The 24,248-nt window shown below is 40.7% G+C and overlaps 1 protein-coding gene across 1 annotated transcript in view; it reads left to right on the top strand.

The window, feature by feature from the left end:
• The first annotated feature begins 5,768 nt into the window (after nt 1-5,768).
• Phb1 (prohibitin l(2)37Cc) overlaps nt 5,769-24,248 on the top strand; it is a 52,460-nt gene continuing 33,980 nt past the window's right edge. The window contains exons 1-3 of the mRNA XM_068378150.1: nt 5,769-6,002; nt 10,260-10,421; nt 23,511-23,653. Of these exons, the coding sequence (XP_068234251.1) occupies nt 5,906-6,002; nt 10,260-10,421; nt 23,511-23,653 (402 nt within the window). The 5' untranslated portion in view covers nt 5,769-5,905. The remainder of the gene's footprint in view (nt 6,003-10,259; nt 10,422-23,510; nt 23,654-24,248) is intronic.

Below are 24,248 nucleotides of genomic sequence, written 5' to 3'. Positions count from 1 at the left end.
CATGATCAATATTTAGACTTAAAGGGGACCTCGATCTTGAATCCCTCACGTTTCTAGATCACCCAGAGTAGTTTCCTATATTAAATACCAGTTGTCTCCCTTTGACTTTGTCTTGACATCGTGCTGTCTCTCTCCTCAAGAGTGGAAGAGTTCCCAGTAGGGAATGTCTCCAGTCTCCTTTAGAAATGAGCAGATTCCGTTTAGATCACAAGTCTCCTAATGCCTCAGAGAGGAGATTACCATCTAATCCCCTCTCACCTTTATCTAAGGGGTCGGGTCTCAGAGAAAGTAAGGATATTTGTCCCATTCCAAAGAACAAGGCTCCCTGCATCCCAGAGGATGATTCTTAAACTCTGGCGAGTTCATGACTCAGGATCCAAACCTGATCCTTGAAGGGGTGCTGTGATCAGCCCCTCTCATTCTCAAGGCCCTCTTAGGTGAGAGGAGCTTGATACATATTTATCTCTTGACCTTTTCCTACACCAGCAGGATACAGTGTTGGAGAGGGGAGACGTTGCCTCCGACCTGAAAATGCCCTTCCTCAGCCTGCTGGACCTAAGGCCGCTGACACCAAAGAGGGCGAGTCAGAATCCATGTTTTTGCACAAGTTGGCCTGCTTATACTGAGTGAATGATCTCGTAGAGGTCCCTTGCTCTCCTCCTAAGGCAAGAAAAGAGGCCATTTACAGATTGTGCTGTTCACCTGAGGGTACTACATTGCATCCAGAACTTCCCCTTTTAATTCTGGTCTCAGAATCCCTATACAAGGTTGACACCCAGGTCTCTGCGAGCAATGATTCTCTATGCACTCCTTGTTGGTTGCTTTGAGGAAATTGTCATTAATATAGCACACATAGATGTCAGGTTTTAATGATTTTCCGGAAAACACTCTCTTCGACTACTCCCATGTAGAAGTAGTGAAGAGGATGCCCAAGGGCACCCCATGGTAACACTGACCTTCTGAATATGTGTGCCCCCCCCCCCCCCCCCCTGTGTGGTGAAAGGGACTTTCTTGATGCATATTCTTAGAAGTACATGGAGGGAGGCCTTGATGATGTTGAGTGTGGGTGTACTTGTGTTGTTATTAACTTGGTCCGTTATTAAGTCTATAGTTCCAGTATTGGGAACATTAGTAAATAGGGACTCGATGTCCATAGAGGCAATAACTCTGTCACATGCAGAACCTTTCAGGTTTGCAAGGAATTCAGCTGACGTCACGCAATATTCAGTATGAACATAGGGGAGAAGAGACTGAATGCCCTTCACACCCATTATGTTCCTCCTGAATATTGTGTAATGTCAATTCCTTCCAGACTTAAAAGGTTCTGCACGAGACGGAGTTATTGCCTCCATGGCAATCGAGTCCCTATTTACTAACGTTAGCATTAGTGAAACTACATTATAGACTTAATAATGGACCGAGTTTATAGCGACACAAATACGCCCACTCTTTGTTTCTGGGGCTTTTCTCCATGCACTACAGTATTTGAAATACATTATGCACCAGGAAACCTTTCACCACACATGAGAGAGACATTCAGAAAAATTGCATTACCATGGGGTCCTTCTTGGGTTGGGCATCCTCTGCTAACTTTTATATAGGAGTAGTCAAAGAAAGAGTTTTCCAGAAAATTAACAAAGCCGACTTTTATGTGTCCTGTATTTATGACATTTTTGCCAAAGCAGTCAACTAAGAGTGCATAGAATAAGTTTGATGCACCTTTAAGTAATGGATTTCCTTCAAGTTCACACCTCTAAGGACGAGACGTGTCCTTGAAGAGACCAGCAACACCAGCTTCAACACCTCCACGTATGTCAAACCCACGAACCTTGGACTGTCAATGGTGACAGCCAGCGAGTGCCCCACTAGGTACAAAACTGCTACCTTGAGAGACTTTGTTCAGAGAACCATTTCTCACTATTCTTCATGGAAAGGCACCCATTAAAAAATAGACAGAATAACCAAAGTCCTAGTAAATAATGGCTTCTCAAATAAACATTAACTGGCAGATCATAAAAGAGATGGAACTATGAAATAGCATAGCATTGAACAACCTGATACAGTAATGTATTACCGACACCAACAAAAATCAACCTTTACTACAAAGGCCTAATGAACATGCACTACCTACAAGATGAAAAGGCCATGAGAAATATAATGAAAGAAAACATTTGCTACTGTAGAGGAAACCGGAATTAACCTTATAATATACTACCAATCTATAAAAATGCAACACCTAATAATGAAGAACAACTCTCCCCCTGCCATGCTAGATGACTTAAAGAAGACCAACGTCATGTACCGATATAGATGCCCAGTCCAGGGATGTTTAAGCACTTACGTTGGAATGATGACTATATATCTATCCAAAAAGATTATCTTGCCATGGACAACAGGGTGTAATAAAAACACAATAGCCTCCAAGCATGTCGCTTCCGTATCACAAGGGAGCATCTAGTGAAGAATGCCAACATCATCAACCGTGTCCCTGACAGTAAGGGCCTCAGGATATTAGAAGCCCTATTCATACAAGAAAGATCCGACTTCAACACCTTGCAAGTAGCGACCCTATTACCGACATGTGTATGGTCTATCGCCAACCATAACCCAAGTAATCTTGACCTTGATGATGAAGAACATGACAGCTCTGACAGGCCCAGAGATAAGAAACAGGTTATCAAAAACAAGAATCTTACCCAGAAACCCCCAGTACACGTACCCTCCAGAACCAATTGGCTTCGACATATTTACGACTCTGCCCTCGGGCGATCCATAACCGATGAGGACCGACGTTGAGACAGAGGAAATAAAGTTTAAGCTCCTGAAAACCCATATCTCCTCAGTTTAATCTTTGAAAATGAGCTTGAGTACCTTATCCCTGCTGAAAACCAGTTGAGTTGAAGGATTTTTACCTAATTTTAAGGGCTTTGGAATTGCATGTAATAAATACCATGATAAAGTGAAAGTACTACTTTATGCTTACATCCATAGTGAAAGTGACCCACAATGAGGACTCTTGAAGAATATCTGTATTCAATATTTGTTTACTAATATATTCCCGATTAAAACAGAATTATAAATGATGTGATCTCCATTTCCCGAGTGTTCCTTTCGCAGTTGTTGGCAGAATATACTGTAGAAAAAAAGATAAGAACAATGAAATAGAAAAAAAAATCTTTAAAAGATTAATGCCACAGAAGCAGCAACTGCCTTTAATGAAACATTATTATTATTGTTATAAGCTAAGTTACAAACCTAGTTAGAAAAGCAGGATTCCACAAGCCCAGTTGCTCCAACGGGGAAAGCAGCCCAGCAAGAAAAGGAAATAATGAATAAGAAATATAAAATATCTCAAGTTCAGTAACAATGTTTAAATGGATATCATTATAAACTATGAAAAGAGACATGTCAACCTACTCAAAATAAGATTACTGTAGGATTACTGTATCATTCCACAATCTGGCTAGAGATAAGGTCATATTTGAAAAAAAAAAAAAGAGTAAAGTAAAGTTCGGAAAGTCTTCTGGTCATCACGAAGGTTCTCCTTATTGCAAGTAAGTGCAACTGTTTAATACAGAAAAGAAAGCAAATTGTGATTACAGTGTGAGTTGGAAAGGCTGCAAAGCTTGGGTTTAGAGATAGTGAGTAGCATAAAGTACTGATATTTCAAATTCTAGCAAGTGAAGTCAAGAGGTTACAAAACTTTATATTGTATTTGGAAATAGAATGCAGCCGCAAATACTAAGCACGGATACAGATGTTTAAAATCGCTATAAACATATAACTGATTAGTTTACAAATTTAATAAGAATGCCTGATACCATAGATAACATAGATACAATAGCCAACGGTGCTGTTTCTTGAGGCTGAAGAAAATAAAAAAAATATTAGGTATATCATTATTTGTGGGGATACTTTCTCATATATCAGAATTAATAGATATTTCATGCTGTGGATATCATTTATAAACGCGCTCGTATATAAAACAGGGTCCAACAAGGTACCAAAGTGTTTTGTGAGACGGGGCCTGATAAGCAGATCCCAAACTAAACTGCGGTATAATCACTATAAATATAAGCAACATAAGGCCAGTCATTGGATATAATATAATTATCATAAGAACAAACAAATTAACCTTATTCAGGTCTCAGCTACCAAGCAGAAATAAACAATAAACATAGAAATAATACTGAAGAGGGGTCCAACCTCGAGAAAGAATTACTCTGTTTTACTCCTATACTGATTGAATTGCGCTGACTAGCTATTATAGCTAAAATACAGTTTAAGATACGTGCAATAACCCATTAAGTTATCAGAACCGGTCATCCTAAATATCTAAGAGAATTGCTAGGCATCGTGTAGACACTAATATTTATAAATGATTTCGAATTACTGGAAGCATGATGTATGTCTGTCAACTGAGGTCCTAGATCTTTCAAATATGTGGCCCCAAAATACACAAGAAGCTCCCACTTGACATCCAAAAGACTGAAGATATTAAAAGTTTTCAAGAAGAAATTGAAGACTTCTGATTGCAACGGTAATGTGGTTTTGGCAATAAACACAAAATGTGCGATGTGTTACGGTAATACCTAAGAAGGGTTACGGAAACTGGTCTTGTAGTTCCTGTAGGGCATAAAACATCCATTTAAATAAAGAAATATCAGAAGGGAGGCATGACTAGTGTGAATAGTGTCGTTAGTTTACCTTAAGTGGTACATTGTAGGCATTATTTATAGGAAGGCTATTTACAACGTGCAACCTCTTTTAAGAGCATAACTGCACTCACTTTTTAGCCTTCTATTCCTTTTCTTTCGTCAAGACATCTCATTTTACTATAATTACAGGATTTTCTCTTAATTGCACATACTTTACTGTAGGCACTGAAAGATCTCCTAGGTCCTGGAACCAGCCTTCTGGTCTAAAGTAATCAGTGCAAAATATACATTTGAAGAAGACTTCATAATTATGCCTGATTGTAAATCTAGCGCTGTATTTTCAATCGTGAAAATATAATGAGCACTTACAGGTAAATGAAAATAGGTTAAAATATTTTACGATTTTTCATTGCAAACCTTAGTTTAAATTGTTATCTAGATGGAAAATTAAGCAATAAAGTGTAAATGAAATGAAAAAGACTGTATACTAGATAAATTACAAGTAATATTTTGTTATATATTAAGCAATTATTCAAGATGGCTGTTAGTTTGTACGCTTCTCTATCTAGAACTTTTTATTGCAAAACTTAGTTTTAATTGTTATCTAAATGGAAAATTGAGTAGTAAAGTGTAAATAGAATAAAAATACTGTATAATAAATAAATTACAAGTAATGTTTTGTTATATATTAAGCAATTATTCAAGATGGCTGTTAGTTTGTACGCTTCTCTATCTAGAACATTTTATTGCAAACCTTAGTTTTAATTGTTATCTAGATGGAAAATTGAGTAATAAAGTAAATAAAATAAATAAATACTGTATAATAAATAAATTAAAAGTCATGTTTTGTTATATATTAAGCAATTATTCAAGATATCTGTTAGTTTGTACGCTTCTCTAACTAGAATATTTTATTGCAAACCTTAGTTTTAATTGTTATCTAAATGGAAAATTGAGTAATAAAGTAAATGAAATAAAAAAATACTGTATAATGAATAAATTACAAGTAATATTTTGTTATATATTAAGCAATTATTCAACATGGCGGTTAATTTGTACGCTTCTCTATGACTAGAACCTTCAGTGTCTTCTATATATGATATATCTATGTAACTAAACAGTCGTCGACTGAATGCCGTAGTGTAACCGGACATGTGAGATCGTCTGCAGGATTATAAGTCATCGTATAAACCAGAACAGTGAAATATCCAATTCTTTGAAGCCGGTTGTCGAGGATTACTTAAAAAATGGCACAGCAGCTTGCTAATCTCTTTACCAGAGTTGGTCAAATAGGCTTTGGTGTGGCTGTCGTTGGTGGCGTCGTCAATTCGGCATTGTATAATGGTAAGGATTATTGTTTTGGCATGTCTGGCTGTCCTAGTGGCCGGCCTTCAGCCAAAATCATGTAATTTCTATATAATATAACAAAGAATTAAGTAATTTATGGCTAGAGGCTTGTTATGAGTCAACTATCCTACCTTTAACCCGGTCAAGGGGTTCAAAACTTGACCTTCCCTAAGATTTCCTTAACATCAATATTCTAGACAGGTGCCAATTAGATACATAAAACAGCCATTTAATTCCTATTTTAGGTAAATATACATTAATTAATTTGGGGTGTGTGTATGATAGGGGCCACCTGTATGTATTATCATGCTTAACTTAGAATATGGTAGTGTAAGGGGGGTTGCAAGGGGTCGTTACCCCCCCCCCCTTTAGGTAAGTAGGTAAGAACACTGCTTGTAGGTTAGGTTAGGGGGGGGGAAATGGGAGTTGAAAATAAGGTGGCTATTATACATACAGGTGGCCGCTATCTTACATACACCGCGGGGTGTGTTTAGGTTAGTTGATGTCCGTTTTTAATGACCACGTGAGGAACTTGCCGCTGATGTACAGAGGCTCCTTTAATTTATTTTCAACTTTACTTAATTTATTTCCAAACCTTTCCATTCTATACCCCAACCCAACTTACAACTTTGTCACTAAAGACCTTTTGTAAATCAATTATGTATTTCAAGACTATGCCTTGTTATTCTTCCCTGGGTGTATGTATGATGACTGCTAAGAATACAGCAGTGTAAGGGGTTGCGTTACCTCCCGCCCCCCATTAGGTAAGTAGGTAAGGATACGAATTGTAGGTTAGGTTAGGGGAAAATGTAGTTTAGTTGGTGTCCATATTTTATGCTCGCTGGAGGAACTGGCCTGATTATACAGAGGCTCCTCTTGCCCTATTGGAACTCAGAAGTAACAGATAATGTTTTGTCTTCATGTAATGTGAATTTCTCTTTGGATTTTAGGGTTTTATTGTAGTGTATTACAGGGCAATGTAACCTGCTAAATACAAGCCAGTCATCCTTTAAATAGGGAGACGTTTTCAGCAAGAGCTTAACGGCATTTTGAATAATTTAATGAGGTTGTTAAATGATAAGAGCTGAATGTGGGCAAATATCCTCCCCACCTGTCGGAAAAGCGTCTCCTTGTATTGGGTTGTACATATCTTTTGCACTTTGATCAACCTTTTTATAGTTAAATTCTGTTAGAATCCCACCCACCTCTATTTATAGGTAAAATTTCATTAGTCTCTCGCCCAGTCATTTTTGCATGAAAAAAAATTGTTTTTTGGTAATATTTCGGTAGTTTCCTACCCAGTGCCATTGCCGCTTGCCAGTACATAGGAGCTTGATGTTTTTCTTTTTTCGCGAGGGAAGTGAGCACATGGTGAAGCAAAAACCATTAATTTTGGTAATATTTTGATAGTGTCTAATGGATTAAGCTGCGCCTTGCGCTCACAAGCTCCAATGCACTGGCAAGTGGTAATGGAACTGGGTGGGACTACCTTAATATTACCAACACTTTTTCTGTTAGTTTTCTGGTTTTATTGTATAAGGATGCTATTACCTTCCACTAAAGTATAATTTTCCCATAACCACCACCCAACTGTAATAGGGAGCCCCAGGTGGGAATCCTGGTTTTTGGTGGATAAAATAAAAACAATATGAAAGATATTAACTACAGAAACCAATAAAACAAGAAAACTAACAGAATAAAAAGTTTTTCATGCAAAAATATGAGGTTGAAATAACATTCGGACTAACTTAAACAGTTAACGCTCTTGTAGCATTATCTGTAGAGTCTGTTTCCTTCTGATCCCTCTTCTATTGAAGGCAAACTTCTTTATTTGTAATGTGATCTGATTTTAAAAGGAAAAAAAAAAACACAAGTGCACCGAATAACATCACCTTCCCACCTAACCTAACCTAAAATATCCTTACTAAATTGGGATTCCACCTTACATAGCTGGGATTCTTTGTACATCGGCGGCCAGTTCCTCTTGTGTGCCGGGGTCAATGACCTTTGATATCACTATGCCAGAAAACCTCAAATCAATCAATTAATACTCCTGCGTGCATAGAAAGTGGGAATTTTCTTTACATTTTCTAGTTGATCGTAGGATATTTTTCTGCAAAATGTGTACACGAACACCACCTCACTTGAATTTCCCCACTTGACCTAACCTACAAGCCTTATCTTTACCTATCTAACTAGCGGGGGGGCTAATGCCCCCAGCGACCCCCCTTAGACTGCTGCATTCTTAGTTGGGCGTTATCATACATACAGATGGCTGCTATCGTACATACACCCCCACAGCTATATCCTACTTTAGGTTGAGACTATGTTTACAATGACTAACTTAGGCTGAGACTAAGTCTGCAATTACTAACCTTTATAGTCGAAGTCTGAGTTATCACAATTAGTTGTAGAATAAGGTTGATGGTTTAGCTATAATGCAGATAATGCATTGGACACTTTAATCAGCTTTATCTTTCTATATTTACCAAGAAAATATACCGGACGTTCTTCTGATTATTATTCTTTGAGCTTTATATTGACACTTTCAGTAATGTCAATCTATACCCTGAATGTAAAAAGCAATTTTGCATAGCTTGGAATATTATTTCTGCGGGAAGGTCAAACTTTCTTCGTTATTACTTATAAGTAGTGTAATAGCTTCATCTGGAATAATGTATGTTCAGCTTCCTGGTCAGTTGCCATGTCTCGACCAAGAATTTTTAATTTATAAATAAACTACTGAACTGCATGTTTTAACAAATTTGATGAGGACCCAATTAAAAGGAGTGAATGAAATAGATTCTAATTGGCCAACTCAATGTAGAATTCATAAAAAGAGGAGCAAAAGGCATTGCAGTATTACACAGCGTACCCGCTTAAACTCGTCGATACAAAGCGCCAAAATTTAATAGCCAATAGTAATAAACTATGTGAAGCCACAGTGTTTCTTTTGGAGTTATAAGATCAGGGTTTGGAGTTACTGCACATTCGGACCAGAATTAGCACTTTGCTCTGGGAGGTGGTGATAAAAAGAACAGAAACAAACATTCAAACTAATGGGAGCTGCAATTTGTGACGTGAACAACAAAGAACATCGAAAATTCATGACTTTACCATAAGTAGATTATTTTGTTTTCATGCATTATCCCCAATAATTTATAGAGAAGAATTTTTTGTTTTCATGTGTTTAACCTGAGAAAAATGTAAATACAAAAGGTGTTATTTTGAATCTAAACTAAACCTGATTCGGATTATTCCAACTTCGACTATTAAGGAGTTATTGCTGACCAAGTTTCAGCCTAACCTAAGGATACAGCTGTGTAAAGAGGGATGCAGAGGGGCGAAGACACCCGTGTAAAGGGGGATGCAGTGGGGCGAAGACCCCTACCCCCAGTAGGTAAGATTATAGCTACTAGGTGGGGAAGTTTAGGTTAGCTGGTGTTCTTGTGTTTATTTTCCTTTAACATGATCCAATCTTAAAAGGAAAATAAACACAAGAACACCTCTTTCGACTTTCACGGGTGGAACCGTTAAGGTTGTAAAAGGTGTTCTTATGTTGAATAAACACAAGAAAACTCCTCTTTCGACCTTCACGGGTGGAACCGTAAAGGTTGAAAGAGGTGTTCTTGTGTTTATTTTCCTTTTAAGATTGGATCATGTTAAAGATTGAAAAGTCTGTCTTTGAAACTAAATGGAACTCAATAGAAAACTGAACTTGAGAGAAAATGATGGATCCTCCATCTTGGGGATGCCCTCAAAATGTTGGATAAGGTGATTAAAATCTTGATCTTGGCAGTAACTACAGATACCTCGTTATAGTTTTTAACAGTCCAGTTTCCTGGTGCACTGTTAAAGGACTCTGGTTTGTATAGTTAGGAAAAATAGAAATTAATTTTAAGAATTAACTTTCACCATGTAAAACAATCTTTTAATTTACACTTCCTGCCTCAACTACCTATTGAGTCCTACATACACTATCAGGTCAAAAGTAGGAGCATTGCTTACTGTTGGGTGGATGGGGCTTATCCAGTAACTACAGCTATCTTATTTAATGTTTAATGGACTTTCCAACTGAGCTGAAATCATGCTCGTATAAGAGATATCATGTTTGCATTGTTAGGTAAAATAAAAATTACTTTTAAGATTTTCATTTTTTTTTTTTAAATTGATAGTACATAAAGGCCTAAGTAAAATACTGTATTGTCGTATTGTATACTAGCTCACTTTTCATCATATTTTTAAACTTTTCAGTGGACGCTGGGCACCGTGCTGTGATCTTTGACAGGTTTAGTGGTGTGAAGAATATTGTTGTTGGAGAAGGCACACATTTCTTTATTCCTTGGGTACAAAGACCTATAATCTTTGATGCAAAGACCAGACCAAGGAATGTTCCAGTGATTACAGGAAGTAAAGGTAAATAACCAGTATGTTTTTGCAGTACAGTATCTAATTTGTTTCATTACTTTTTATTAGTTTGTAATATTTTTATGTCAGTGTAGGATAAAGATTTTCTGTAGTTCCAGTCCAAATACAAACTTTAAATTCTTTTTGATTAGAAGTAAAGTCCAACGGAAGCTGCAACGTCCGTTGTATTGTAAAGAAGGTAGGTAGTTAGACAACGATACAAAGTGAGGGGATCCACTCGCTTCACTGCCTGTTGTATGTAAGTCACTTGCCTTTAGCTATATTGAATGAGGATATGTGATGTGGCTCTTTTTGTGTTTTTCTGCTTGCTGTGTATCTTTCCATTTACTAATTAGTTTTGACTGTTTAATGAACGTAAAGCCATGCAAACATGTTCCGGTAGAGAATGTAAGGTGTGGGAGGTTTATGTTGGATGTTTCAGTCGATTCTTATTCTCGTTGTATCTTTTGTAGGGGTCATTCTTCTGTGAAAGGCTTCCCCTGTGATGAGTGTAGGGCTGAGCTGTGGGAAAGTTTTGTCAAGGCGGCGACGTCATTCGCTGGCATGCTCTTGAAGAATTATTACCATTTTGATGCTGAAGACCCTTTTTGAGTCTTTCCTCTCCCCTCCTAACACCAACCCTGTTTTTTTCCTGGGGTGTAAGGATAAGGAGAAGGTGTATAGTTCCAGTTGTTTATGTGGGAATACTTTTCCCAGTAAGGGATTCACAATTGTGCAGTTGTGAGTTGTCTTGTCTATTGTTGATCATAATGTTTACCTCTTTGGAAATTCCTGGTTTTTTTTTTAGGGAAACAAGATTAAGCAAACCAACTCCATTACCAGTGCATCTAATTAGTGTAAAAATTACTCTTCCCCGCCCATGTGCTCGGTTCCAGGCAGGGATTCCCTTGCAGTTATTGCTTAGGAAATACCTTTGTTATTAGCTTTGCAAACCTTGATGCCTCTGGTGAGGTGAAAAATTGTTCATCTGACAAGGTAAAGAAGCAGGAAGCTCAAACTCGCTTCTCCTCCTCCACTTTTTCCTGTGGGAAGAAAAGTATTGTCTCAAGAATTTTCACCAGTGTTCTAGTAACTGCCTTCTCCCTTAGAGTAGTTGAAAGTAATCACCCAGTGACCAGTAACTTGGGGCAGTTTACCCAGCTTCATCATAGGCATAGGGTGTCTTATTACACCTTATGGCCAGACAAATGCATAAATGTCTGATTGTCCTGAAATTTCATTTTTAAATATTTAACTTAGCCGGTGAATATATAATAGCTGCAACTCTGCGGCTCGACAGACAACATACTCAAAAAACTCGCGAGCGATCGCTATGCAGGTTGCGGGTGTGCCCACCAGCGCCAACTGTCGGCCAGATACCACTCTTGTATGTAAACAAAACCTTCAATTCTTCTCTGTCGACGTTGACGACAAGACGTACTTATACTCGCTGTAGAACCTGGAGTTTTCTCATCATATTTGGTGAAGTACTTTATTTTGGTTTGAGCTTTCGCAGTACAGGTGTTTTTCCTCAACATAAACTCTTGAACTCTTTATTGAATCGGATTATTTGTTGATGACTTGGATTGTTTTTGGAATTTTCTTTGACTAATTCAAAATGGCTGACCCTTCTCAAGTACCTAGATTTCGAAAGTGTAATGCTAGGGACTGTAATAGGCGTCTTCCAAAGGCTTCTCTCGACCCTCATACTGTTTGTTCCAATTGTCGGGGTAAAACCTGTCAATTGGGAGATCGGTGTGAGGAATGCGTGGGCCTTTCGGAATTCGATTGGATCGAATATGATAAGTATACACGCAGACTAGAGAGAGATAGGGTAAGGAGAAGTTCATCTAGGTCCGTAGATTTTTCCTCTCCACATGCCCCTGAACCTAAGTGACCGTAATCAACTCATGGCTGACGTGAAGGAACTTAAGTGCCATAGTGCCACGGCGGAAAGTGGGAAAGTGATTAGTGCGCAAAGTGTTGTGAACAGTGTTGCGACCGAGGGTTCGTCTGTTCGTGCCTGTCGTTCACCTAGTCCGGGACCTCTTGCAAGCTCCCAAGCCCAGGGGAGAAGCAATGTCGTACGACTTATGGGTTCGAGAGGCCTTGATCAGCGAACAGACGTTCCCTCTATGGTATCAGGCGTATCTCGTCAAGATCGCCCCTACCATAAGACGAGAGAGCCCATTTTTACCTCGTCTTCCGAAGGCGTTTCACGCAAGAAACCATGGAGCAAGGTTTCTAGGCCTTTGAAACGCAAGTCGGTCCCTTCAGGACAGGTCCAACGTCCCGGATGTAGTCATTGGGACAGTTCGGACCCGTTGCTGTCATCGGATGACTGCTCGCCGCCTAAGCAAGGCAAAGTTGTGCCGTCTCAGACGCTAACCCAGTCTGTTACCGCACCCGTTACCGTAGACCCTAAATGGGTTATACTGCAGGGACATGCAGTCTAAGCTTGCGTCCCTTATGGAAGACTACAACGCAGAGAAGGTTTCCGTTGAACCTAGCCGTTTATCTCATGGAGATACTGGCCGTCAGCCACCCAAGCGTTCTGTTGTGCGTCCTGTTGACGTTGGTGTAGCCATCTCACGTCAACCAGTTGGGGTTGTACCACACCCGATGCGGTCTCGTGTGGATTTTCAGCCGCATGTGGACGTTAAACAACTCGCTGATGCGCCTGGTGACGTTCAGGACGTTCGCCAACCATCAGAGTTGACTTGTTTTGACGCGGTGCGTCAACCTCCCCAACCCAGAGTTGTGTTGACTGCAAAACCCAGGCGGTCTAAGCAGTCTCGGGTAGACGCTGTGCGTCCTCACGCACCTGTTGTTGTTGACAGTTCCCAGACTGTTCAGCAGTTTCAGGACGCTGCGTCCTGCTCCGCCACTTATGCACCAGTGCGGGCGGACGCTGCGTGTCAAGCATTGCCTACCCCTTTGCTTGTTTCTCATCAGTTATCAGATGAGGAACTTTCGGATGAGGACGTTGCTGACCCTCAGCCTGAGGATCATCCTTCAGATATTGATGAGCCTAGAGCAGTTCCGCCATCTATGGACTTTAAAAAAGTCATGCTCATTTTTAAAGAGTTGTTCCCTGAACACTTTGTCTCTGTGGCTCCTCGTTCGCCGCCGTCTGAGTTTGCTTTAGGCGTACCTGCTGCCATGCCAGCCTTTACAAAACTCGTTCTCTCTCGCTCATCCAAGAGAGCTTTACGGCTGTTAGGCGATTGGTTGGAAACCAAGAGGAGTTTAGGGAAGACGGCCTTTGCCTTCCCCCCATCTAAACTCTCGTCTAGATCGAGCGTCTGGTATGCCACGGGAGAAGTTCTCGGCTTGGGAGTTCCTGCCTCTGCCCAGGGCGACTTCTCAAGTCTTGTAGACTCTCCCCGCCGCCTAGCCATGAGACGCTCGAAGATTAGTTGGTCATCCTCAGACCTGGACCATCTACTTAAAGGCATCTTTAGGGCTTTTGAAGTTTTTAACTTCCTTGACTGGTGTTTGGGAGCCTTGAGTAGGAAAATCTCATCAGCCGATAGAGATGTCTCCTTACTCATTATGTCCTGCATGGATAAGGCCATCCGCGATGGATCCAACGAGCTCTCCGCCTCGTTTACGTCAGGAGTCCTAAAGAAACGAGAGTCTCTGTGCTCTTTTCTGTCAGCAGGAGTGACGCCCTGTCAACGATCTGAGCTACTCTTTGCCCCTTTGTCTAAGTTCTTGTTTCCTGAACTTTTAGTTAAGGAAATAGCATTGTCTCTAGTGCAGAAGGACACCCATGACTTGGTTGCGTCCTCGGCTCGCAAAGGGACCCCTTCGTCTGCCTTGTCAGCTAGACCTAGGATAGACACTCCAGCGTCCAGGTTTATTCCGCCCTTTCGTGGCAGAGCCCCCAGCAGGGGAAGTACTCGTGCCGAAGGGAAGAGAGGAAAGAGGAAAGGATCCAAGTCCTCGCGGGGCAGAGTCTGACTGCCCGCAGCTTCAGACAGCAGTAGGTGCCAGACTCAAGAACTTCTGGCAAGCCTGGGAGAAGAGAGGCGCAGATCAACAGTCTGTGAGGTTGCTCAGAGAGGGGTACAAAATCCCATTTGTACGCAAACCTCCTCTAGCGACGTCCCCCATCGATCTCTCTCCTAGGTACCGAGAGGAAGCAAAGAGACAAGCCCTGAAACTAGAAGTGTCTCTTTTGCTAGAGAAGGGAGCGGTGGTCAAAGTCTCGGACCTTCAATCACCGGGGTTTTACAACCGTCTCTTCCTAGTACCGAAGAAGACAGGAGGTTGGAGACCGGTGCTAGACGTCAGTGCTCTGAATGTCTTTGTCACAAAGACAAAGTTCACCATGGAGACCACGAAGTCAGTCTTAGCAGCGGTCAGAAAGGGGGACTGGATGGTCGCTCTCGACCTAAGAGACGCTTACTTCCACATCCCCATTCACTCAGATTCCCAACCTTTTCTGAGATTTGTCTTCGACAATGTGGTGTACCAGTTTCGGGCCCTGTGCTTTGGCCTAAGTCCTGCTCCTCTCGTGTTTACGAGGCTTATGAGGAATGTGGCAAAATTCCTCCATTTATCGGGTATCCGAGCCTCCCTTTATTTGGACGACTGGCTTCTCAGAGCCTCGTCCAGTCATCGCTGTCTGAAGGATCTCAATTGGACTTTAGATCTGACCAAGGAATTGGGACTTCTGGTCAACTTGGAAAAGTCCCAGCTGATCCCATCCCAAACTATTCTGTATTTAGGGATGGAGATTCGCAGTCCAGTTTTTCGGGCTTTTCCGTCGGCCCCCAGAATAGATCAAGCCCTGCTCGTAATCCAAAAGATGTTGAAGAGAGAACGTTGCTCAGTCAGGAATTGGATGAGTCTAGTAGGAACTCTATCATCCCTGGAGCAGTTTGTCTCGCTAGGAAGGCTACACCTCCGACCTCTACAATTCCATCTAGCTTTTCACTGGAAAAAGGACAAGACGCTAGAGGCGGTCTCGATCCCGATTTCCGAAACAGTAAAGACTTGCCTGAATTGGTAGAAAGACAATATCAGTCTACGAGAGGGACTTCCCCTAGCAGTTCAGAAACCAAACCACGTTCTCTTCTCAGACGCATCGGATTTGGGTTGGGGTGCGACACTGGACGGTCGGGAATGCTCAGGTCTGTGGAACTCAAGTCAGAGGAGCATGCATATCAACGGCAAGGAGCTTTTGGCAGTTCACCTGGCCTTGATAAGCTTCGAGAGTCTCCTTCGAGACAAAGTGGTGGAGGTCAACTCGGACAACACCACAGCCTTGGCGTACATTTCCAAACAAGGAGGTACCCACTCCCTGACACTGTACGAGATCGCAAGGGACCTACTCATCTGGTCAAGAGATCGAGGCATCTCCCTAGTAACGAGGTTTATCCAGGGCGACTTGAACGTTCTAGCAGATTGTCTCAGTCGGAAAGGTCAGGTAATTCCGACCGAATGGACCCTCCACAAGGATGTGTGCAAGAGGCTTTGGGCGACTTGGAGTCAACCCACCATAGACCTCTTTGCAACCTCGATGACCAAGAGGCTTCCAATCTATTGCTCTCCAGTCCCAGACCCAGCAGCAATACATATAGATGCCTTTCTCCTAGATTGGTCTCACCTAGACCTATACGCATTCCCACCATTCAAGATTGTCAACAAGGTACTGCAGAAATTCGCCTCTCACGAAGGGACAAGGTTGACGTTAGTTGCTCCCCTCTGGCCCGCGAGAGAATGGTTCACCGAGGTACTTCGATGGCTGGTAGACTTTCCAAGAAGTCTTCCTCTAAGAGTAGACCTATTACGTCAGCCACACGTAAAGAAGGTACACCAAAGCCTCCACGCTCTTCGTCTGACTGCCTTCAGACTATCGAAAGAGAGCTTCTACCATTAGAGTTTACCAATCGAAGTGGGAAATCTTCCGAGACTGGTGCAAATCAGTATCTGTATCCTCGTCCAGTACCTCTGTAGCCCAAATCGCTGATTTTCTCTTATACCTGAGAAGAGTTCTCTCGCTTTCAGCTCCCACGATCAAGGGCTACAGAAGCATGTTGGCTTCGGTCTTCCGGCATAGAGGCTTAGATCTTTCCAACATTAAAGATCTACAAGATCTCCTTAAGTCTTTTGAGACCTCTAAGGAACGTCGTTTGGCTACACCTGGATGGAATTTAGACGTGGTCCTAAGATTCCTCATGTCAGACAGGTTTGAGCCTTTACATTCAGCCTCCCTGAAGGATCTCACTCTTAAGACTCTCTTCCTGGTGTGCTTGGCCTCAGCTAAAAGAGTCAGTGAGCTTCATGCCTTCAGCAAGAACATCGGTTTTTCGACAGAAAAAGCCACTTGTTCTCTTCAACTTGGTTTCCTAGCCAAGAATGAACTGCCTTCTCGTCCTTGGCCTAAATCTTTTGATATTCCTAGCTTATCAAAGATCGTAGGCAACGAGTTAGAGAGAGTATTATGCCCCGTTAGAGCTCTTAAGTTCTATTTAGCTCGTACTAAGCCTTTAAGAGGTAAATCTGAAGCGTTATGGTGTTCGGTTAAGAAACCATCCTTATCTATGTCAAAGAATGCTTTGTCATATTTTATCAGATTGTTAATACGAGAAGCTCATTCACACTTGAGTGAGGAAGACCGATCTTTGCTTAAGGTTAAGACGCACGAGATTAGAGCTATAGCAACTTCCGTGGCCTTCAAGCAAAATAGATCTCTGCAAAGTATCATGGACGCGACCTTTTGGAGAAGCAAGTCAGTGTTCGCGTCATTTTACTTGAAAGATGTCCAGACTCTTTACGAGGACTGCTACACACTGGGTCCATTCGTAGCAGCGAGTGCAGTAGTGGGTGAGGGCTCAACCACTACACTTCCCTAATTCCATATCCTTTTAATCTGTCTCTTGAAATGTTTTTAATATTGTTTTTATGGGTTGTTCGGAAGGCTAAGAAGCCTTTCGCATCCTGGTTGATTTGGCGGGTGGTCAAAGTCATTTCTTGAGAGCGCCCAGATTAGGGGTTTGATGAGGTCCTGTTGTATGGGTTGCAGCCCTTGATACTTCAGCTCCTGGGAGTCTGTCAGCATCCTAAGAGGATCGCTGGGCTCCGTGAGGAAGACAGACTTATAAGGCAGAGTAATCGTCTAAGTCAACTTCCTTACCAGGTACCTATTTATTTTGGTTTTGTTATATTGATAACTGTCAAAATGAAAAAACTCTTAGCTTATACGCTGTAAACATATTAACTCTGGTCTCTACCCACCTCCTTGGGTGTGAATCAGCTATTATATATTCACCGGCTAAGTTAAATATTTAAAAATGATATTTTAATTATAAAATAAATTTTTGAATATACTTACCCGGTGAATATATAAATTAAATGACCCTCCCTTCCTCCCCAATAGAGACGCAGCGGGACGAGAAGAATTGAAGGTTTTGTTTACATACAAGAGTGGTATCTGGCCGACAGTTGGCGCTGGTGGGCACACCCGCAACCTGCATAGCGATCGCTCGCGAGTTTTTTTGAGTGTTGTCTGTCGAGCCGCAGAGTTGCAGCTATTATATATTCACCGGGTAAGTATATTCAAAAATTTATTTTATAATTAAAATATCATATTGACAAAAAAAGAAGATCGAGTAAGCAATTTTTCTACCCATGGAAATTTTTATAGATGGAGAGGGGTATCAGCATATTTGATTAGGAAGCTCATTAGAATGTAAATGGTCACTATAGAAAGGGACTTGTTGGGCTGGCTATTTTGAAACTGACTACCTTCTGAAGAAAGAAATCTCTGCAACTATATTTGTAGGATAGGCACCAGACAGAAGCTACTATTTCCAAGTTGTAAGTTTGTGATAAAGGGATCTTGCTTCTTTGGAGGCTTTTCGTTTTAGACAAAAATATTGGTCTTAGAGACAAAATGAGGAGATGGCCAGTAGTGATGGAGAAACTTGTGTTCTTTATGTAATACTTCAGTTGTAAAGATAGGTCACTGTAAGAAGAAAGAAGTACCATAAGTTCTCCCAGATTTTGATGTTGTATACTGTACATTCACTTAATGTACAACATGTATTTAAATTTTTTGGGGTTAAAGAGCTTTGTTGTCTCCAAGGACTTAACTGTGAAGAGCTTTGTTGTCTCCAAGGACTTAACTGTGAAAGGCTAGTATAGGGAATCCAAAATAATATGCTTACCAAAGAAATATTGTCTTCCCTGCTCTGGGGCCTGTCTCGGTGTGTATAGTGGAGATCCTGCAAGTTCAGTCTCACTTGAACTTGCCTCAGCACTTCTGTAGCTAAAAGTGACGTCATGCACGGTATCGTAGAAAGGAACCATCCTCCCATTCATTTCTGCTGGTACAGCAACAACAAAAGCTAAACCACTATTCATGCTTCGTTGTCGAAGCTATAAAGATAGCAGATCCTTGTGGGATCAAAATCACTTCAAGAACATTATTATGTAAAGTAATGTACCCATATTTAGGTTTATTTTCTTCCTTTCTTGGCTTAATTATCAAATATAAACATGTTTAGTTCTGGCATACTGGTAATTGTTTCTTATCCTCCAAACTTTAGTTTATTAGGAGGCTATGTTTTTGCAGCTGTTTGTTCGTGTGTGTGTTTGTTTGTGAACAATTTCCTGGCCACAATTTTACTCATAGAATAGTGAAACTTTCAGGGATTAATCATTATGTTGAGACGTGTACATGATTCAAATTTGAAAGTACTAGGTGAAAGTTCAAGGTTGACCAAATTAACCCAAACCTTAACCCTAAGTTTACACGTGGTTGTTGCACAGACTTCAAATATGCCTCCGGTCTAAATTGAGTCTGAGAAAGGCAAGCTGATTTCGAGAAATAAGCTGCACTCTCGGAGTGCTTTTTAAGTTTCCTATAATTTCATAATGTAAGTGCATTTAATGTCTTAGGCTTTTTGTCTCTTGGTAACACTAAAATGGTGTGTAGATTGCATATGCTGCAATTTTGGTAACTTCGTTTATTATAAAGTTCCAATTACTGTCTTACATTCAGTCTTGAAATACAAAGGAAGGTTAACTTCAGGCATCTACACCTCAGGTAGGCTAGCATAACTTCTTTGGAGGCTGTCTAATTGAGTTAAAGATGAATTCTACTGCAGTCAGTTTCTGGATTAATGTTAACTGAATCCTGACCCAAGTGTTCATTAGCCTATCAGTCATAACCTTGGTAAGGTTATTATTGAAGCAGGATTAGTCCACTCATCCAGCCATATCACAGCTGTTCTTTAAAACCTATTTGTTCCGACAAATACAAACTTTTGTCCTTTATATAAGAGAGAACAGAGAAGCTGGAGTATATGGCAGTCAAAATTTTATAATGAAGTGCAAACAAGTGGCTGGCAGTTACAAGCCAGGAGTGGGGAAGTCGTGCCCTCTGCTTGGTCACTCAGTAGTCACTTTGATAGCCGTCAGTGAGAACGGATGTTTCCGCAGGCAAGAGTTTTGGCAGACAAACCAATTCTGTTATTTTCTTTTATCTTTTCAGTGGGTTAGCTATTGTGAGTGTCTAAAGGGGGGATACCACCATAGATCTGGACGTGCCCTTGTGTGTCGTATCTTAGATGCGACACCATGAATGCAAAGGAGAGGCATCCTTACCTTTGGTGCCACATGTGCAGAATACACTTCTGCAGTCAAGCTTCTCCTATTGACGAGTGTTGGGAATGGTCTCACTCTCAGTGGGTGGTATATGGCAGGAGGAGCAAGAAGTCTAAAAGGGATTCTTCACCTTCGGGGTTATCCTCCAAGTTGAAGAGTTCCTGACTTCTCCCTCAGATTAGGGCAAACTTCTGTGCTGGAGGACTTTCTTGTTTCCCCTAAAGTCATACCAAGGAATGGTTAGTGGAGGTGCCTGATTCAAAGCCACCGCAGGAGAGAATTTCTGTTTATGCTACAAATTTTATTGTCTTGTCTCCTTTGAGGGCTCTGGCTCATAGCTCCGAAGGAGACCACCTCCACCTCATACCTCCGAAGCAGACCACCTCCACCTCATACCTCCGAAGCAGACCACCTCCACCTCATACCTCCGAAGCAGACCACCTCCACCTCATACCTCCGAAGCAGACCACCTCCACCTCATACCTCCGAAGCAGACCACCTCCACCTCAGTCTCTAGAGAACCGAAGTAGATGTCTTAATACTAGTACGTCTCCTACCCACATAACTTTGGGATGCACACTCCTACAACAGACAATGGTGTTGGCGAGCAACATGTTGCCCAGCACGCAAGCAGGGCCTGCTCGTCCTTACCCGATTGCGCTAGGTCTTCGGAGCTTGTGCTTGGTCCCCAGAATGCATGCATGTCAGGTACCTCGAGCTCCCTCTAACATAACAACATAAGTGATGATGCATGCTTTCTCCTGAGTGCCCCAGCTCTTTAAAGCTTTCTCAAGATCTGAGACATGCACACACTATCACCTGAGTTACCATCGCGCTCACAAAAGTAAGTGTTCATAAATGCGAGTGTGCACGCATATTTGCTCAGCAGCCTCTGCCTGACCCTTCCTTGCCTGAGCCTAAGGAGTTAGCACATGTTGCATACCACCACAAGTGCTCAGCCACTTAGGAATCTTAAGTATATGAGCTACCTTGCACGTGCCTCACCCAGGCGTGACCTAGGCACTCCAACAAATCGTTCGGACTTAAGAAATGCTTCACTGGTGCACATTATTCCTTTGGAAGTGCCATGTGATCCTTGACTCGCCTCTAGGATGCGCACTTTTAGTAGGGATCATCAGGTAGATCCCTTGAGGTAGGGTATCTTTCCCAAGAGAGAGCTAGAGCACACCCTCTTTCAATTTGTGGACTTGGGCATCGTCCTAATCAAGTTGAATGAGTATCAAAGGCGTCAAGTGACATCGTCATGGAGTAATCATCGCCCTTGAACCCATCGTGATTCTATGTCAGCCAGGCGGTGGCCTTTGTCAACAACTATAGGTCGTCACCAGTCGAATTTGACCACCTCTTGCTTTACCTCTTCTCTGAGTCGGAGAGGGGCGAGACAGACTTCTTACAGCCCACTCCAGAATGGAAAAGGTTAGAGATAACAGGTTATTGCTTGGAGCCCATGCAGCTCAGGCATTGATCACTTCAAGGGAAGAAATTGAACCATCTAGATTTGCATAACAAAAATTGCTACTGTTCCAGTAAGGTAGTGAAAAGGGAGGTTTTAAATCATGCTGCTCAACATCTTGAGAAATATTTGTTTACATATGGTTCCAAATCGGCTGCAGGAGTTGAAATTGCAGTTGTGGAAGGCGATATTGTTATTAGAAATAAACTTCCATCCTCTTGTTCAGTATTTACTGCTGAGCTGTATGCAATAATTCTTCCAGTTCGTCATATTTTTAGAAATGGTAATCAAAATATTGTTTATATTTTCATGGATTCCAATAGGGTTTTACTCGCAGTTAAACACATTATGCGAGGCCATCATCTAGTACAAGAGGTGCAATACTGGTTGGTACTTCCGGAGCCTAGGAAGAATGTCAGTGTTCACTTCAGCTGGGTCCCTGCCCACGTTGGGGTGGATGGAAATGAACGAGTAGATAAGGTAGCTAAGGAAGCTTGAGGGCTACTTAATCTATCCCCCATAAGTATTCTTACAAAGCCCTTAAAAGCAAGATACATTTTTACTTTGAGAATATGTGACAGGCTTGATGGTCTGCATGGACAACCAATACAAAATTGAAACAAATCCACACTTCAGTGGATAATTGGTCATCTTGTAATTCTCCAAGTTGGAGGGATGATATTTTAACCAGACAGCGTATTGGGCACACACATGCAACCCACAATTGTTTAATGAGTTGTAGTGAAGGGAGACAGGCCCTTCTTTGTAATACCTGTCAAGTGACAGTAGATATTAAATATATTTTAGTCGATTGTCCTGTTTTTAATCTTCAGGGGATGACATTTTATTCAGGACAAACCTTTAAGAGATACATTGGGGGGAAATTGTAATACCCTGAACTTGAAAAAATTTATACAGAGTATTCGTTTATATCATGAGTTCTAAATAATTTTAACTTAATTTTTAATCCTTTTAATCCCTCTTTATTTTGCATTTAGATATTATTGTATGAAGGTTGTTTGATTGGTTTTAGAAGTTAAAATGATACCAAATGTGAGAGTTTGGTTATGGTTGATTAATTTGCATCATATACTGCTGATTGTCCTTTGATATTCCAGTGCTTGGCTTAAGGCTTATATTTTATATTCAATTCAATTTGTCAGAGGAAACATGAATTGAGAACCATCTTTTCCAGTCCAGGATCAAGGCATCTCTTGCCCCTGCCTGAGAAGCTATATTCTGAGATACATATATAGGAGGTTTGTGGTGCCTTTTCGTTACAAACGTGCCCACTAGGAGATGAGAGATAATCCCACCAGTAACTACCGGCACATCGTTATAGATTTTAACAACAGAGTTTGTTACTCTGAAAATATGCTCATGTTAGACTCAGGTTTTTGGTGTTATGAAAAATACAAATTGGATATAAAAGATGTGGATGCGTTGATAGATAAACTTCTCTTGGTAATTGCATATAAAAGATGTGGATGCATTGATAGATAAACTTTCTCTTGGTTATGATTTATGATACTTAGCCCACATAGCTTAGGCTACATATGTAGTGCTAGACTTTCTTGTAGTCTTGAATTAATTACACTGTAGAAGGTTAGATACATTTCATGACTGGGTTTTATTTGGTGTGAGAATTATTTAATAGCCTAGCTTCATAGAAGTGAATTTGTACTGAAAAACCAAACTGCAGTTTCTTAAGACATGTTTTTTTTATTGTAACATAACCTATACCTGGCATATATACAATCTTCTCATATCAGAGTCAGTTAGTTCCCAGTTAGTCTGGGTTAATAAGATTTTGCTGTATGTACATTATAAAAGGGATAGATCAAAACTTGATTTGTAAAAGCAATACATGCAGAATTTGCATGGGGCATAAGAGGTGAAGAGATCTTGTTACTAATATGGGAGAATCTGACTATGAAACATTGATTTTGTTTGGCCCTGAATGTTATTAAAGAAATCATTTTTAATTTTAACTCATTTCCCAGATCTTCAGACAGTGAACATTACATTACGTATTTTATTCCGGCCAAAAAGTGAGGAATTACCCAAAATCTACACAACTTTAGGTATGGACTATGAAGACCGTGTATTGCCATCTATCACCACTGAAGTACTAAAAGCAGTTGTTGTAAGTATTTTAAGTTTACATAAATTACTGTATCTTTTACTGTGCTGAGAATTTATTTTACCATTGCCAATACAGGTACACCATTAGTTTTACAAGAAATAGAATGATTTGGCACCATCGTTTATCCTTACATTAATTGTGGGATCAAATTGAAATTACCTAATTGCAGGAAAGGTTTTGACATTTTAACTGTGAAACTTTTACCGCCCCTTAACAATAACTTTATTCTTTTAATTCACTAGAATACATTTAAAAACTCTAAAGTGTCCCCTTACAACAATAACACGCAATTTAAAATAAAAATAAACTAAATAGAATTAATTAAACTAGAGTAAGTGCACAACTCTGCCCAATGTTTTTGGCATGTGTTATTGTAGTCCTGATACAATACATTGCAGACAAAACTATAGTGCACAATACTGATAAAAAAGCAGTAGGCTAAATGACATGAAAACAAAAAGAAAAAAATAACAGAATTTTCAATATTTAACTTAGCCGGTGATTATATAAGCTGCAGCTCTGCTGCTCGACAGAAAACTCTACGTAAAAAATCCGCCAGCGATCGCTATGCAGGTAGGGGGTGTACTTCAACAGC

Source organism: Palaemon carinicauda, chromosome 1 (genome assembly GCF_036898095.1).
Source record: "Palaemon carinicauda isolate YSFRI2023 chromosome 1, ASM3689809v2, whole genome shotgun sequence".
Classification (NCBI taxonomy): domain Eukaryota; kingdom Metazoa; phylum Arthropoda; class Malacostraca; order Decapoda; family Palaemonidae; genus Palaemon; species Palaemon carinicauda.
Note: the sequence above shows the minus strand (reverse complement) of the source record. Positions and strands in the feature narration are given on the sequence as shown.